Source organism: Cervus elaphus, chromosome 33 (assembly GCF_910594005.1).
Source record: "Cervus elaphus chromosome 33, mCerEla1.1, whole genome shotgun sequence".
Lineage (NCBI taxonomy): Eukaryota > Metazoa > Chordata > Mammalia > Artiodactyla > Cervidae > Cervus > Cervus elaphus.
The window spans coordinates 18,385,590-18,403,236 of record NC_057847.1 but is presented as its reverse complement, the minus strand read 5'-3'; the positions used below and the strand labels follow the sequence as shown (position 1 = coordinate 18,403,236).

Here is a 17,647-nt window from a genome sequence, read left to right as displayed (position 1 = left end):
TTCCAAGAGAAATAAAATGACTCTATACCCAAACCCTGCCCCCAACTCTAAAAACTTCCTGCTTTATGTTCATCAATAATGAATGGCTCATCCCTGCAATACTCAGAGCGAGCTTACAATGCACTTTTGAGCAGCCGCTTAGTGATGTACAGTGGATAGAGCCTTTCTTTCAAATCCCAGGGCAGCAGGTCCTTCAAGGCTAGCATTGCATTTTCAATTAGCTGCTGAGTGAATGCTTGGCATGTGTATATTAGTGAAGAGGCGTACAATTAGCTTGTTCCTTTCCGTATTGTGCTGAGAGGATCTAAGGGATTGGTGGGGAACAGGCAAGCCAGGCATCACTGTGGATGTTGAAGAAGAGAGTTACTCAGACCTCGGCATCTTCACTTGCTCGCTCTGGAATTACAGCTATTTATTACAAAGCACTCTGTGTGGCTGGGCGGAGTGCGCCTGAGGAAACACATCCCAGACACCACCTGGGGTTCGTCTTCCTGAGTCCTTCACATCTCTGACTAATTCTCATCATTATCATGGAGCCAAACAGTCCCAAAAAGATACAATTTGCTGTGCCTTTATTCCAGAGTCAGATTGCACCCGAAGCAGCTGAGCAGGTAAGTGGAACTGGGTGGGGACCAGTTCCTATACATAAGTAATACAGACATACATTCTTGTTATTAATGAAAAGCTTCTCTACCTCTTGAATTTGCCTAACTTTGTGACTTCCCAGAATATGTGAATGAGAAATAAGTTTGCTTTCATATGCACTTGTATTTGAGTTTCACTGAAGGAACTATTGGCTAAATACAGTATTTCATATGATACAAAATTAGCACCCCTTAAGGAAAAATGGTCACATCAGCAATTTAGATTTGGATCTAAAAATCTGTTTGCTTTTGCTTATTAAAATAACAGCTTCAATATTTAGAGAAACATATATTTTTTCAGAATTAGCAAGCTTTTATTTTTTTAGTTATACAAATCAAACTATTCACTTAACAATGAAAGCATTAAATCTTGGAATAATTTCAGATCATGGGCTTAATATTTTATGTTTTTATTGTGTATCAAAAGCAGCAACTATAAATATATGTAGTACAGGATCATAGGTATGTGTATAATTTAAAAAACATTCAGATATTAAAAATAGTATTTTAACACAACCTGGATATTTTTCCAAGTTAAATATATCCATATATTTTTATTTCTATCTCTTTCTGTCTTCATGGGAGTCTGGTTTACTGTATCACCTTTCATATTCAGATTTACTTAGATTCTTGATTCAATGGAACTAGTAAAAAGATCATTTGTAATAAAATTTCTGCCTACATAATTATTAATTTCTTAAAACTTGACTTATTCCTGAATCCTTTTACAAATATTATATACAAAGTCTTGAAAATAATTATTGAATCTGAGACTTTTATCTTCCTAGGATGTTTTGATAATCTGAAGTAGATTCACCCAAACTCAAGTCAGACAGATACAACCTTGAACATGTATCTATGTTAAATGGAGCATTGGTTCTATCCTGGACAAGATATTGTTAGTAAAATGTATCCACTATCCTACTAATTTGGGAAATTATTTACATATTTAAATAATCAAGGATACATTAGAAATTCTAATATGTTCCTGTAACTCTTAAAATAAGGGGGAAAAAACACCACAAACAAAATCTTTTAGTTTTAAGTGAATTATATACTTCTGTAAGAGCCATGTTCATTCTTTGTTAATTTGTTCTAAACAGTAATCTAGAAAATAAGAAAAGTTTAAAATATTAATTGAAGCTAAGAATGTATGCTGTTAAATTTAACCTGCTAGAAATTTGAGTTTTCTAAGCTGCTCTTACCCTGTTTAGAAATAAGGGTAATGGATCTTGAAAGCATCATCAATTATGAGGCTCCAAGAGAGCCACTGAAATTAGCAAGTCATCCCTGTACTTCATTGCACTTCAGTATTAATATTTAGTGGCATCATTTGATTACATACAACTATTTCTGTTCTGTGGAAATGTAGTTTTTGATTAAAGAAGGTGATACTAGTATCTGCCAGTTCTACTGTCTAACTTTCTTTTACTAAAAATAAAATTAGTGAGTAAACTACTGTGTGCCTCCCAGAAATTTACTCTTTATGTCGGGAAAAGATGAGGATGGGACAGCCTTGCAAGCTGTGGAGCAAGCTGGAGCAGCATCTGACTCTGACCTTAGGTGGTTCTTTATTGTTCACAGATCAGGAAAAGAAGACCTACACCAGCATCACTTGTGATTCTCAATGAACATAACCCTCCAGGTAAAGAAACATGATATCTTATGAATCAAAGCAATGGAATAGAATTGTTTGAAGAACATCAAAGAGCATGCCATTGTCAAAAGATTTCAATTCTGTTTTCCAGTTAGCAGTAATCTAACAAGCTAATATAAACAAAGTCAGAAATAGCTACTATGAAAACTGTCTCATCTAACTGCTTTTCCTCGAGAATAACTTGTTGGTGATGATATACTATGAAATGCTTTGTTAGTATTCACAGTCGTGTGTTCAGGTGTTTGTATAGAACCTGGTTCAGTGCTTATTAATGAGCCTGGTGGAAAGTTGCTTAATTAGGTTTCATAGCTCAAATTACAGCCCTGGAGATGCTTATATCTTTATGGAGTAGGGTTTTTAATTTATCAAAGGTTGCCACGGGGTGGGCAATGAGCCACAACTGGCTACAGCTTTGATGCTGATGTCATCTCTGAATAATGCAACTGACAAGTAACCAGATCAATTTTCAGCACTGCCCATTTGAGAGCCATTCTGAAGAGTTGCATCCATTTGTTGAGGTTTTATTCTCCATTTCCCATAAAAAGTAAAGCTGCATTATTATTCCTGATAAAAGACTATGATCTGCAATACACAAACAAGTACTTATTGAACGGGGGTGATTTTAATCTCACATTTAACTGCTGTTTCTAGAAATAAGACAGCAAAGCTCACAGCATTAATTTGTAACCAAGCAGGACTTGTTGTTGGATATTTTGCAAGTGTAAACAATAAGGATGGATAAAATGAGTTTGCATAAATTGTAGTGAATTATTTAAATTATTTCACTCAGGTGAAAGTCTTTGATTTTTTTCAGATCCCTTTCTAATTAGAGAAACATATTTAAGATAAGAAAGTATAATTTTAATAGAATATTAGCCATGGAGCTCAAATATAGAAAGCTGTTCATTTAATAGGAAGTAAATTAGTATAAATTTATTCCTGTTGAAAGCAAAGAATTATAATTTGATCCTGTATCTTTGAAGTGCTAAGCATTTTTAAATCATTTTTAAAATCATTTTAAAATCATTTACATGTTATCTCAGTAAATATTAACTTATATTTGGTTAAACAAGAGGTGCAAATGATATGTACCTATAGTTTACAAATAAATGAATAGGTAACTTTAGAGCAATTTTCTGTCACTGCCTTTGCTCTAGTGGCTGACTTCTCTACAGTGTCCTAGAATATCTCGAGGCTAACCTTGAAAAGACGTAACAAGAACAGAATCTTTATAATTTCATCTGTACTAAACGTTTCTTCCCCATCCAACAGTTCTTTGTTTCAAATATTACCTGAACACTCTCTATCAAACAAATGATAACAGCAAAAACAAAAAAAGAGTTAATTGTTAAATGAGCTTTAAAAGCAGTTGCTGCTTGTTGTCCTCAAAAGCAATGTGTTCTTTGACAAATAAAAATCAGGTGCAGCTTTAAATTCTGGCAAATAAACAAGTCTCTTCAATGTATCGAAATTGCCCAGGGCACATATGAGTATTGTTGGAATCACCTATCATTAATGCTGTTTAAAATTCAAATCCCTGAAAATATTTATTGTCAATTAATGAAGCAAAGGAAATTAAATTTTCCATTATAGAGACATGATTAACGGATCTTTCCAATTCCTATAAGACTGATATATTGTAATCATGATTAAATGAATTAGATATAGCTTACTTTAAAAATGAGTTTGCAGAAATAGTCTGTTATAAAAGAATATTTGAAAGAATGATTTAACTTTAGATTAGAAATACATATGCATTCTATTTACATTTGATAGAAAGATATTTCAACATGTAAATCCAGATTATTTCCAAGCTTGTATAAACATATAGATGAGGAGGGCACCTGATTAAGATTGCAGGGGCAACAAAAAGGCTCATCAGTCTCTTTCTTACCAATGGCCTAGAATTCTCAGCAGGAGAAGCCACCACAGAAACAGTTATATAACCTGTTAAGGATGTATCACTAACTAATTAATTAGTTAATTTAATTCAAAGTAATGGGACACAAGACAAAAAATATTAAGTTGAAGGCATCATACTTCAAAAGTTTAAAAGTGAAGGGTGTGTCTTTATGGTGGAGAAGGTAGAGACTACATATTTTCTTCTTGGAATGACTCTAAACAGCCAACGGTAACAGAAAGATACTAGACGCCAGAGATGTGGGGGTAGAGGCACACCAAAGACAAATTTCATCTTTTTCAAATGTTTTCCAGGGTTGCCAATTTGAGTAACCTTGTAGCAAACTGCTTATCTTTCAGAATTTTTAGTTCATTTTCCGATTAAGTGCCTATTTATGATAACCACTCTGGGATGATTAAGTCTGCTTGTCTCTTCTTGTACTTCTTGCTATTTCTTTTTTACTCTTGTACAATATGTAGTTAACTGGCTTGATTCCTATATTTTTATTTAAAGGGATGACTACATGTAAATCTCTACTTAGAAACAAATGGCAATGTCACTTTTTGTAGTTTATTTCTTCACATTTCTAGATTTACATTATGTGTATTTAGTAGGCTTACAAGAAGACTGTATATTTATTTGGCTACCAGTATCAGAAAACTGGGCTTCCCTGGGGGCTCAGATGGTAAAGAATCTGCCTGCAATGCAGAAGACTCGGGTTTGATTCTTGGGTTGGAAAGATCCCCTGGAGAAGGAAATGGCAACCCACTCCAGCATTCCTGCCTGGAGAATCCTGTGGACAGAGGACCTCCATGAGGTGGCAAAGAGTCTGACAAGACTGAGTGACTAAGCACACACAGTCAGAAAACTAGAAAACTATTAGGAAAGAATTTCAGAAAATACCTAACCTCACCACATATCTTGATGAAAGATACAGAAATCAACCCAAGTCCCTGACACTTGTTCCGTTTTGTATGTATCAAAGAAGAATTCATAGAAGCAACTAGCTTTCAACACCAAATAATTTTAGGAATTAATATAGTTTTTTATAAAAAGTTATTCTAAAATAACTCTTCCTTTGCTCTTATCAATAGAAATTCATTTACTCACCTTTTAAAAATTTATTTATTTATTTGGCTATGCTTCTGTGACTTGTGGGATTCTTAGTTCCCCAGGGATTTGAACTCATAGCAGTGAAGCCCAGAATCCTAACCACTGGGTCACCATGGAACTCCCTCCTCACCTTTTAAAATAAACAATTCTTCATTATTTTCTTTTCTGGATTGAATATTCTCAGTACCCCATATTGATTTCTATTCAAATTCTCCTTGTCTCTAGGCCTTTGGAGCCAGAGCTGGACACGGGCTTCCAGTAAAAAGCCTGATTAGAACAGGGCTTCTGAATATTAAAGTTTGTGGCATCAATTCTTTTCCACTTACTATTAAACAGAGACAGTATGGTTACAATTAAGTTTAATGGACCTAATGCCTGTTAAACATGAGTCAGCTGTAGGAGGCCAGGAGCTTAGTAAAGATTTGGGTAAGCATCCAGTAGTTTTGGCATCATTTAGATTTAGAAGTTTGTTGTAGGTCTAATAAGTGGAACTAGACATGCAATGTAAAAGGGGGGATATTTATTGAACTCTCTCTACCACAGCCAAATTTGGGGGAGACTGGTTTTCTCTTCTGCACTTTTTGCTCCAAATATTCTTAGAAATTAGGAATAAATACAAAAGTATTTTCTCATATGCATCATGTTCTTAAAAATTACTTAATATAAGACATATGAATTCAATAGCTTAGTATCTCCTTTCAACCTTGAGAGTAAGTCTATTCGTAAAGACAACTGGGATTTCCAATTGATTGGGCTATTTGTCTTCACACACTGAAAAAAGAAGCCACAGTTCATTGTGGAAGTAGCGTGTGACTTCCTAAATGAAGCTTTCATTTTAGGAATTTGACAGTAAGTTAATTAATAAGATTTTCAAGCCTCTCAATTTAAAATCCTGAGACACAGGATGACAGAGAATATTGCCAGACTTATTAGACTGATTTGTTCAAACAGAAAGGTTCCAGGAATTTTTGATGATGGGAAGTTTTGCAGGTCATCAAGTTAGAGTGAAGGTTTATTTGTAGTGTTAGGGCATTCATATGCTCATAATCTCTCCTCATGGAGACCCTCTGTTTTACAAAATGAATGATTTATAGTCAAAAGGCAATGGGCACTTTGAGTGCAAGTTCCAGAAATCACACTGAGGATTTTCCTGGGAATATTAAGGGTGAGGAAGACATCATCAGCCCCAGACCTGGAGGGTCTTGTCATTCCCAAGGATCTCCAATCAAATGTATTCAAGTAAAAGTTGTGCTGAACCCATAGTCCATACAGTTTTGTTTCATTCTTTTTTCTCATATTCTTTGAGAATAAGGTTATAATACCTTCTGATCCACAATTATTGCTCATTTTCCAGCATTTATTTTGCCTTATGAATATTAGTGGAAGTACAGAAAGGTCCAGTGTTTGTAGACTATTCAAGGTTTAACTGGTATTAATTTCTAATAACTGTCAGAAAAGCCTATTTTTTTCTCCTCAGCAGTTATTTTTATGAGTTATTGAATGTCAAAGCATGCTGGATGATTTAAACATAAGTGATGCATGTGGCTTTCAGAGGTTCATATACTGTGCAGTTGATTGACTTCTTTTCCCATAACTGTTCAGTGTGTGCAGCCAAACAGCCCAATCAATAGGAGGAATTGTGAGCCAAAGATGAGGCTCCAGTCCTTAGTCATGTTAGAGTCTGCTATGCTTTGTATTCAAAGGACTGGTGTAGTCTTCAAATTAAATGAGAGCAAAATGAAAGGGGCAAGTTTTAAAACTATGAAACAGTGCTGCTTTCTGTCAGCAAGATTACGACTTTGGCTCACTTTGAATAATAGTGCGGGCTTCGCTGGTAGCTCACATGGTAATGAATCCAGCTGCAATGCAAGAGACACAGGTTTGATCCCTGGGTTGGGAAGATCTCCTGGAGAAGGGAATGGCTCCTCACTCCAGTATTCTTGCCTAGAGAATTCCATGGACAAAGGAGCCTGGCAGGCTACAATCCATGGGGTCACAAAGAGGTGGAGACACCTGAGCGAGTAACACTTCCACTTTCATATACTGCTTACCTTTTACGTTGATTTTAATTAGAAATACCTTAGTGAAATATGAAAGAATGATGATAAGTTCAATTCACTTCCTTTTTCTTGGCCTCTGTTTTCCTACCCATGGGTAATACAGAAAGTAAAATAACCCTAAGGTACTTTTGCACAATGCAGAAAGGCAGTATTCGTAGTGGGTAAAGCAATGCCTTTGGAGTAGGACTTGGGTTTGAAGTCCACCTTTGCCAGTTCTCGGTGGTGAGACATTAGGTGTGCAGCTGACCTCTGTGCACTCAGTTTCTGCCTTTTAAAAATAGGACATTGAGGTGTAAGAAAATGCATAGCACAGTGATAGATAATGAAGACATGCGATCCCCCTGCATTATCATACCCATGCTGAGAAAAGCTAAGTTCTCCTAAAACCTTCATTTCTTATAAGAACTTGGCCCAGCTCTTTTCCAGTCCTGACTGCATTAGGGAGTATCAGTGTCCCCATGAGGCAGTGATTCTTGATTAGAGAAAAGATGTACCATAACTCCTAATTCTTCATCAGTTAAGATACACAATTGAGAAATTGTTATGGATCTTATACTGTGGTATTTATTCAACTGACCATGTCTGGTTTACAAATATAATTTACATGAAATAGGAGTCCTTGGGATTTTTAAAAAAATAAGAATGCTACTGATGTCTATAAAGTTATGAAAATATATACTGAAAGCAAAAGATCTTTATGAAAGATTTGTATCCAATCAAAAATGCAATTCATGGCAATTTCCTGGTGGTCCAGTGGTTAAGATTCCACATTTTTACTATCAAGGGTCCGGGTTTAATCTCTGGCCTGGGAGCTGAGATCCTGGAAACCATTTGGTGCAACCAAAAAAAAGTGCAATTCATATTTCTAATAGTTTGTGCAAAGAATAAACATTAAACTCTCATTTGATTGCTCACATTTGATTCTACTCCATTTGCTCTCATTTCCTTCCAAACACTGTCCTTGTGCTATATTCTGCCCAAGATTTCTTCCTTTGGTTCCTTCTTTTGGTTCCTTTGCCAATTCTTAAGACATAGTCTAGACTGACTCATTTGTGCAAATCAGTCTCCATCTTTTCCAAATAATCTTAATTAAATTGCAGCCCAGACTCATTTAAATCTCAAAACTTTCCCATCTAATCTGATTCACTGCCTGGCTTTGTTATTCTAATATGCTCCTCTCACCTGCAACTCTTAAAGCTACTTATTGATTTACACATTCGATTCAATTAAGTATTCACTGAGTCCTTGTTCTAAATCCTTAAAGAACATGTGGACTAGGTAACAGAGAATAATACCCCTGAGTGAACCAAGATACAACTGTAATAACAAATTCCAGCTGCTCAGACCACAGTACAATTAATTCTGACCAAGACACACAGGCATTTATCATGCTTAGTTTTCTATGAAACAATACAGTTGTTGACTTTTTTTCGATCTATTGGCTTTAAGCTTTTAAGAACTGGCATTAGAGTGAAATTTTACTATTTATTCCAAACTAGTAGATATAGCTACTAAAACTAGTAGTGTATCCAGTAGATATTAGATGCTCCTGGGCTGTTAAATTTAAATGGATAAAAAGCAGGTTTTCACATCCAATGGCAATCCATCAAACTTTTTGGGCACCTGTTCTGGCTAAGGCACAGTGCCAACTGTTTTAGGGGATAAAATAGTAAGTCACCATCCCTTACCTCATCAGAAACCTCCCTGAGGCATAATCTGACACATGTATATCGGTGGTAAGATCAACAGTATGTGGCAAAATATAAGATAGATTTCAATTCAGTACAGAAATGTTTACCATAGGATGTTTTGGGGAATTAGGTTATAGTGTTGTAAAATACAGTACAAATATTAGATGCTTGATAAATGGCAACTGTTATTTTGGAGAGGCAGGCATGTACTACTTAAAAGTAGAGGTACTGGGATCACTCAGGCCTGGATCTGGCTCTCAGATGTTTTCTTACTGCCTGTGTTATGCCAAGAAAGTGGCTCGCCCTTTTAAAACTTGTTTTTTTCCAACACTACCAAATTTCACTAAATATAAAATATATTCATTAGAAATAAGGCTAATCTGCATCCACTGAATAAACAGATGTGCATTTTTGTTTCTACATCACAGTACACATGAAGGACAGTGTAATCAGCCATTCCAGGACCTTAAGGGCACATTTGGTGTCAAATTTAAGATAGGAAAAGTTTCTAACAGCTTTTTTTTTTTTCTAACAGCTTTCTAATTGTTCTATTTCATAGTCACATTCAAGGAGATCAGTAAATTATCAAACCTCTAACAACAACAACAACAACAAATCTAACCAAGCTATGTAGTTAATGGAGAAAATTATTTCTGTATTTATTTTAGACTTGCTTAGGAGCAAGCTTTAAGCTGTGAATATTCTATCCTTTCTCTCACCATTTTCTCCTCATGACTTTGACCAAGTAGTGATCATATTGCATTTACAGCAATACAAGACGTAATTTGGTAGCAGAATTTACCTGGGGCTTAAGCTGACATGCCCACACAGGGTCCAGATAGATGCCTGCCTGGGCTCCATGTAGGATACTGTGAAGGGTGCTGTGGTCTAATTGGAGGATGCACGCTCCATTCAAGGCTGTCAAACTATACAGATAAAACTACAAAGAAAGAAAAACAGCACTGTAAGGGATGGAAGCACCTATGTGGTTAAGATTTTAGAGATGTTGGAAAATATCTTCCTAAATCAGTTTCCACACTACCTGAAATTTTACCTTTTGAAGTTGTTACTATATACTGTTACTATATTCTAGCTTCTGAGAAAACATCAGGACTCTGACCAGACGTAACACAATGTCCTGGCACTTGAGAAAAGTAGTCTACCTGGAGATCAAAAAGCCTGAGGTGGAGAGAAAGGAAGGCCCTGGAGCAAACCCCCCAGCTGCAAAGATTAGGGACCTCCAGATTCATCTCTTCCCTCCCAGTCTGTTTGTTCATATTGCCTTCTCCAAGCGTGGCCCTCCTTATCTTCCTTCGTGTTTCAGAGGCCCTTAGAAAGTGTTGGGAAATGTTAAATCTATGAGTCTTTTCTGTATTATGGACAGAAGTTTATGAATTTAATTCAATGACTTTGTATCACTTTTAGTAATTCAATATAGTGATCATTATAGTGCTTATTAAGGCTGTTTGTGAAATAAGTTACTAAAACCTGCATTATCAAAGAGATATATCTTGACAGTCTAATTAGAATATAATGACAGTTTGACCTTGGCAAGAAAGCTGAGGAAAATGTGCTGTGTGAACTAAGAAAAGCTAGGAAATTTGTAACCTTTCTGGGTTTTTGTTCTTTCATTCTCTGGGAGCAATTTTCCATCATTATGGAAAACAATTTCATAATCACACTCTTTACATATAAATAAGTATCTACCTGCTCATAAAAACAACTGAATACACAAAATGGAAGAATGAGAACAATAGTTATTTTGGAATTCAAGTTTTAGAATAATTTGCCTCAATGATATAACATGTTATGCTATTTTCCCCTGTTGAAGAATAAACTATTAGGACACATACACACACACACGGATATTCCCATGCACAAACACATGTATATATACACATATAAGCCAAATACCTAACTATGTGTAAAAACATCATAGGCTATTTACTCATATAATAAAATCCACCTCCACTATAATTGATCTGACTTTAAAAGGCTAGGAACCAAAGTATCTAGAAAAGCTTTGTGAATTTTGGTTACAAGTGGAATAAAGCTAATAGTTATTAAATTTCTAACCCTTTGAAATAAATAAAAAACTAACCACATTATTTGAAAACTCATGAATAAAAAACATTGAAATTACTAGATTACTAGATTCAAATAGTGAGATTTGTTAAATTTTTTTTTAAATCAGAAGAGTATTTTAAAAAATAAGTTACATTTATGAATATTAGTTACTCTGACTATTTTCTCATTTTGGAGGTTTCTTGTGTCCATTTTCATAATTCATAAATACAGGGAGAACTATTATAATTAGATACAGAAGTATTATAATTAGATACAGAATGTGAGCTCCTCCTATAAATCTGAAAGTCAATGTCTAGCTGAAATGTGTCCCCCAACATTAACATCAACATTTAAACTGTTGAACTCAACATATCTGTTAGTGGTATCTTCATTCCTCCAATTGCTGAACCATACAAACTTGGAATCATCTCCAACTCCTCTCTTTCTCCCTTGTCTCTTGAACCTATCAGTGGCTCTACTGCTGATTCTTCTGTACAGGCTGAATCTAACTCACTTCCAGAATAATATGGTAACTTCCAAACTGCTCTTCCATGACTTTAACACTGGGAGGTGGTTTTGTGTAGAGCTAAGAGCCCTAATTTCAGAATCAATGAACATATTATGCTGCTGCTGCTGCTGCTAAGTCACTTCAGTCGTGTCCGACTCTTTGCAATCCCATAGACAGGCTCCTCTGTCCCTGGGATTCTCCAGGCAAGAACACTGGAGTGGGTTGCCATTGCCTTCTCCAGAACATATCATGACTTAGAATCAAATCATGGAATGACTGAATATCTGTGTCTTAGCTTCCACTTCTATGAAGCACATCATGGCAATTCCAACACTGGTTGTGTTGCTGGAATTAAGCAAGATGATGCATGATAGCACAATTGATGGGAGATTTATTCTTTCCCCATTCTGGTTTGTGTGACAGGGTTTTGGCAGACTTAAATACATAATGGGTGACTGACAAGGGCAGCTTTACTTTTCAAAAGGAACTCATTATGAGCTCTAATTTGTATACTATAATTTACCTGTCCTAGCTTTTAATTAGCCATGGCTAACAATGATAATAATAATAATAAGGCATGTGAAGTTGTCTTATGATTAGCTCATTATGTTTCATCATAATCTGCACATTATTACTATTTCTTGCTTTAAATAAGTCAGTCATTTCCACTGTAGTCTATGGAGTCTTTATTACACAAATTGCTGATAATTGTACTAAAGTTGAGATTTAAAGAAATGAACAGAAGAAAGGGAAATACTCATGTTAGATTATGGCTAGCATTACTGCTTTATAATTTCTATTTCTTTCTTTACTTCTGGTGGACGGCTTCAAAGCTGAACAGGAACTTTGTTCATTTGCCATAGGTACCTTCCTGTTGAAAATAACTTCTCCATATGGGCAGGATTTCAGATCAAGCAGGACAGACTCAGACTAAATTTGCTTTTCAAAAAGCACTCTAAGGACTATCTACTCTCCCTTCATGGATCCTAAACACAGCCCACCTGCCTCCAAGGATTAAAATGTTCTCAAGAAATAATGCCAGAGACCCACTTTCCATCACATTTCAATGAAGTAAAATGTCATGAATGATTGAGCTAAAATGTCTCATCTCAAATTCCACCACAGGTCACTTTACTTCGTGAACAGCCCAGAATTCCTGGTTTACTTAGTCAATGATGGGTATCTTTTTGCTAAAGGTCTTGGAGACAGCACAAGATAGTTTCATACAATTCTTTGGTCCACTGACGGAGAAGGTAATGGCACCCCACTCCAGTACTCTTGCCTGGAAAATCCCATGGACGGAGGAGACTGGTAGGCTGCAGCCCATGGGGTCGCTAAGAGTTGGACATGACTGGGCAACTTCACTTTCACTTTTTACTTTCATGCATTGGAGAAGGAAATGGCAACCCACTCCAGTGTTCTTGCCTGGAGAATCCCAGGGACGGGGAAGCCTGGTGGGCTGACAGAGTCAGACATGACTGGAGTGACTTAGCAGCAGCAGCAGCATGGTCCACTGACATCATTGGAATCAAAGCGAACACCAGCTGTTCTATTTATATGGACAGCTACAGTGTAAGGGGCATACATAAAATACATTTTGAAGTAATTTAGGACCTAAAAGACAAAATTACCTCTAAGCTACAAATAAAACATTTTAAAAAAAACCATATAAGCTCAGAGGCAAATTTACAGAAGTTGATAGTAACATATCTTACTTTTGGTTGTTTTATGATTTGCAAGCTTATTTCATCTATAGTATATATATCCTTAACAACTTGTGAGATGAGTATTATCACCTCCATTTTAGAAAGAGGGTGATAGGGGAGCTGCTCAGGGTCAAAGGAGCTAGTACATTACTGGGTCTGAAGTTTAAACACAGGTTGTCTATCCAAGGTCAGGATGCTTTCCACGACATTAATAACATTTTTCTACTAATAAGCAACATCATACCCTTACTATTTTATTTCTGTCTTCCTCAAGGAAGTAATGATAAGCAAGTTCTTCACTGTAGCTTGGCCAAGTGAGATTCTGTTTGATATGACACCAGAATGTACTTTTTTCCATTTCAATGCATGTGAGTTTGTTTTGGAGTGATAATTCTACACCTTTTTGCTCTTTTCTTGGATAATTTACTAGATAAGAGGAATTTAGAGTTTTTAACACTAGATCTTCTATTATATTAACAAAAAATCAGATAACCAAACAGAAATATAAATCTTTCCCATTATTCCATTCTTAGAGTTAGACCTTGTCATTTATGCATGTTTGTTTGCATACCTATTTATCTGCACTTAGCAGGCTATGCATACATTAAAAAACATAACTGTTTTAAAACATCAGTTGGAGGGCCGACAGTTTACATTTGGATCCTAGCTGACCAAGAACACTTCCCTGGTGGCTCAGACGGTAAAGAATCTGCCTGCAATGTGGGAGACCTGGGTTCAGTCACTGGGTCGGGTTCCTGGAGAAGAGAATGGCTACCCACTCCAGTAGTCTTGCCTGGAGAATTCTATGGACAGAGGAAACTAGCACGCTATATAGTCCACGGGGTCGCAAAGTGTCGGACGCAACTTAGCCACGAAACAACAAATTATTATGTAATAGGATTCCTTGTTCTTAAAAAGCAGAGGCATCACTTTGCCAACAAAGGTCTGTATAGTCAAAGCTATTATTTTTCCAGTAGTCATGTACTGATGTGAGAGTTGGACCATAAAGAAGGCTGAGTGCTGAAGAAGAATGCTTTTGAACTGTAGTCCTGGAGAAGATTCTTGAGAGTCCCTAGGACAGCAAGGAGATCAAATCAGTCAATCCTAAAGGAAATCAACCCTGAATATTCATTGGAAGGACTGATGCTAAAGCTGAAGCTCCAATACTTTGGCCACGTGATGAGAAGAGCCAACTCATTAGAGAAGATCCTGATGCTGGGAAAGACTGAGGGCAAGAGAAGAAGGGGCGACAGAGGATGAGATGGTTGGATGGTATCATTGACAGCGGACATGAGTTTGAGCGAACTCCAGGAGACAGTGAAGGACAGAGAAGCCTGGCGTGCTGCAGTCTACAGGGCTGCAAAGAGTCAGACACAACTGAGTGACTGAACAGCAGCAACAAGATTCTTGTTCATAAAGTAGAATGCTTAGACTGTGCTTTTTCTTCACAGTTTTGGTTCACTGTTTTGATGAAGGAAAAAGGTTACTAAGACAAAAGAAACACCAAAATGATCTTTCAGAGAACTAAAATATATTAGTTTTTTAAATAGTTTATTAGTGTGCCTCATGATCTAGACTGATTTAATGCTTTAAACACGCCTATCCAAATTACAAATACAGACAAATTCATACTAATTGCCACCAAACATTTGGTAGTCAGGAGCATATATGAAAATAATCTGTTATAAGCTCACTCCAAATATCTGTACATTGTAATGCTCACCTTCTTTTTCTATAACTTGTAGAAGTATTCTTTGCAGAGCCATGGTATATTAAAAAAAAAATCCTCTATCAATCATCGTATCAAACAGGATTGACCTGTTTTTTTTTTCCCATAGCCAAGCAAAGAGTAAGGAGCCACCTTTGGAGAGGAGGGTGGTGGTTAATAACATTGTGACAACTATCAACACATCAGGATTATAAGGAAGTATATAAATTGTCAATATTTAAACTGCTGTGATAAAGACCTCTGTAATTTGTGCTTATATTTTAGATCTACACCCATATTCTTGCCTCATCTTTTCCAAACATCACTTTTGTATTTTACTTCATTTGCTCCTCTCTGCTTGTTATAGAATAACACTTAGATCTCTTAACCTGACATCTAAGATTCTTGACAATCTGTGTTGAACTAAATACTCCAACTCTACTTTATTCCCAGGCCTGAAACTTTGTCTCTGACAAGACTGGCTACTTGTCCTCTAACAATTTCCACATTAAATCTTTAAACAGAAATTTTTTCTGACTAGAATGCCCTCACCAGTACTTTATTTTACTAAACACTTTTATTTTTAAAGATGCTCAGATTTTCTCATTTTATTCATTTCTGAACATTTACCAGAAATATATCTTCTTGTAGCTTAAAGCATAGACATGTTATTAATACTAAGTTGGGCTCAGATGGTAAAGATTCTGCCCGCCATGCAGGAGATCCGGGTTCAATCCCTGGTTTGGGAAGATCCCCTGGAGAAGGGAAAGGCTACCCACTATAGTATTCTTGTCTGGAGAATTCCATGGACAGGGGGGCCTGGTGAGCTACAGTCCATAGAGTCGCAAAGAGTCAGATATGATTGAATGGCTAACACTCACTCACTCATGCTCCATATTCAAGTACAGTTAGGTAGTGGTTTAAATTCACAAGTTTCCTATATCCTACTATGACTGAACATTGATTTGGTCTGTGACATCTCCAACTTAATAAAATCAAGAGTCATTCTCTATGGTTTTTGTTGAATTGCCACTTTTTTTTTTCCCCTGAAACTAAACCTTACCATTTGGACTTGATAAAAGAGTAATTAATCATTGAAAAAAGGAATACTCAATACCCACCTTAACTTCCAATAAAACTATCCTCATCCTTTAATTTTGTTTGAAAGGATTATTTTTGATAAGCAAAGGAAACATGCAGTAGCACTGGTAAAAGCCACGACATTGGTTCTATTTTGGTCTCAAATCTATGCAGGATTACTTTCTCTAAGAATCCCAAACTGACGATTAGTCAGATTCCACCTGACAATTTCCAGTGATAAGTTTAGCTCTTTTTGAAGCATCATGGTTATGACTAGATAGCTCTGTTAGAAAGTTATGCCTTACATCTAGTTGGAGTATCCTTGAACCTTTTAACTACTGATCTTGCTATGTTCTTCTAAAGGATTTCAGAAAAAGTATAGTACTTCTTCCAACTGAGAACCCTTCATATTTTTGGGGACACACTTCTTGTTTACATTCAGTTCTCTCTTGAATAAAATTTTCAGTTACATTATATTTCTTCAAATTGAAATATAGTTGAGTTACAGTATTATGTTAGTTTCAGGTGTATATCAAAGTGATTCAGTTATATATATAGATATTTTCACATTCTTTTCTATTATAGGTTATTATAAGATATTGAATTTTTTTGTGCTATACAGTAAATCCTGTTGCTTATCTATTTCATGTATAGTAGTTTGGATCTGTTGATCTTATACTCTTGTCTTTATGATTATGATATGGTTTTCAGGAATCTCACCATTCTGCTCCCTAGTAATATTCATACTGTATTTTTCAGCATGGTACCCAAATTTCACTCTTAATTTAGCAGTTAATTATTGAACATATATTACAGGCCAGCACCATATATATATATATATATATATACATATATATATAGTAAATGAGAATTCACAAATGACAAGTGATGGGGTTTGTGGTAGCAGAAACTTAGGATACTTTAGAAGCACACAGAACACATAAACCAGTCAGTAATGGCTTAAGGGAGGAAGGAGATTTGTGCTGAACCTGTTGGAAAAAGCAGGGGAAATATTTAAGACAGAGAAGAAAACAGAGACAAATTTCAGAGGTAGAGCAAGGAAATGCAGATTCAAGGAAGTGAGAGGAGTCCAGAGTGACACAGCTTGGAGTGGCATCAGGTGGGGTGGAAGTTAGGCAGGCACCATGTGGTGGGGCATTATAAACATTTTAAAAGGAGTTATGATTCAGTTCAGTTCAGTCTTTCAGTCATGTCCGACTCTTTGCGACCCCATGAATCGCAGCATGCCAGGCCTCCCTGTCCATTACAAACTCCCAGAGTTTACTCAAACTCATGTCCATCGAGTCGATGATGCCATCCAGCCATCTCATCCTCTGTCGTCCCCTTCTCCTCCTGCCCCCAATCCCTCCCAGCATCAGGCTCTTTTACAACGAGTCAACTCTTTGCAACAGGTGACCAAAGAATTGGAGTTTCAGCTTCAGCATCAGTCCTTCCAATGAACACCCTGGACTGATCTCCTTCAGGATGGACTGGCTGGATCTCCTTGCAGTCC

The 17,647-nt window shown here is 36.3% G+C and overlaps 1 protein-coding gene across 2 annotated transcripts in view; it reads left to right on the top strand.

Moving 5' to 3' along the window:
- The first annotated feature begins 297 nt into the window (after positions 1-297).
- The window catches only part of PPP1R1C (protein phosphatase 1 regulatory inhibitor subunit 1C), a 127,767-nt gene continuing 110,417 nt past the window's right edge, over positions 298-17,647 (top strand). Inside the window, exons 1-2 of one of the 2 annotated variants that reach the window (XM_043894416.1) lie at positions 298-611; positions 2,208-2,289. In XM_043894416.1, the coding sequence (XP_043750351.1) occupies positions 531-611; positions 2,208-2,289 (163 nt within the window). In that variant the 5' untranslated portion in view covers positions 298-530. The remainder of the gene's footprint in view (positions 612-2,207; positions 2,290-17,647) is intronic. The other variant, XM_043894417.1, reaches the window with a different exon arrangement.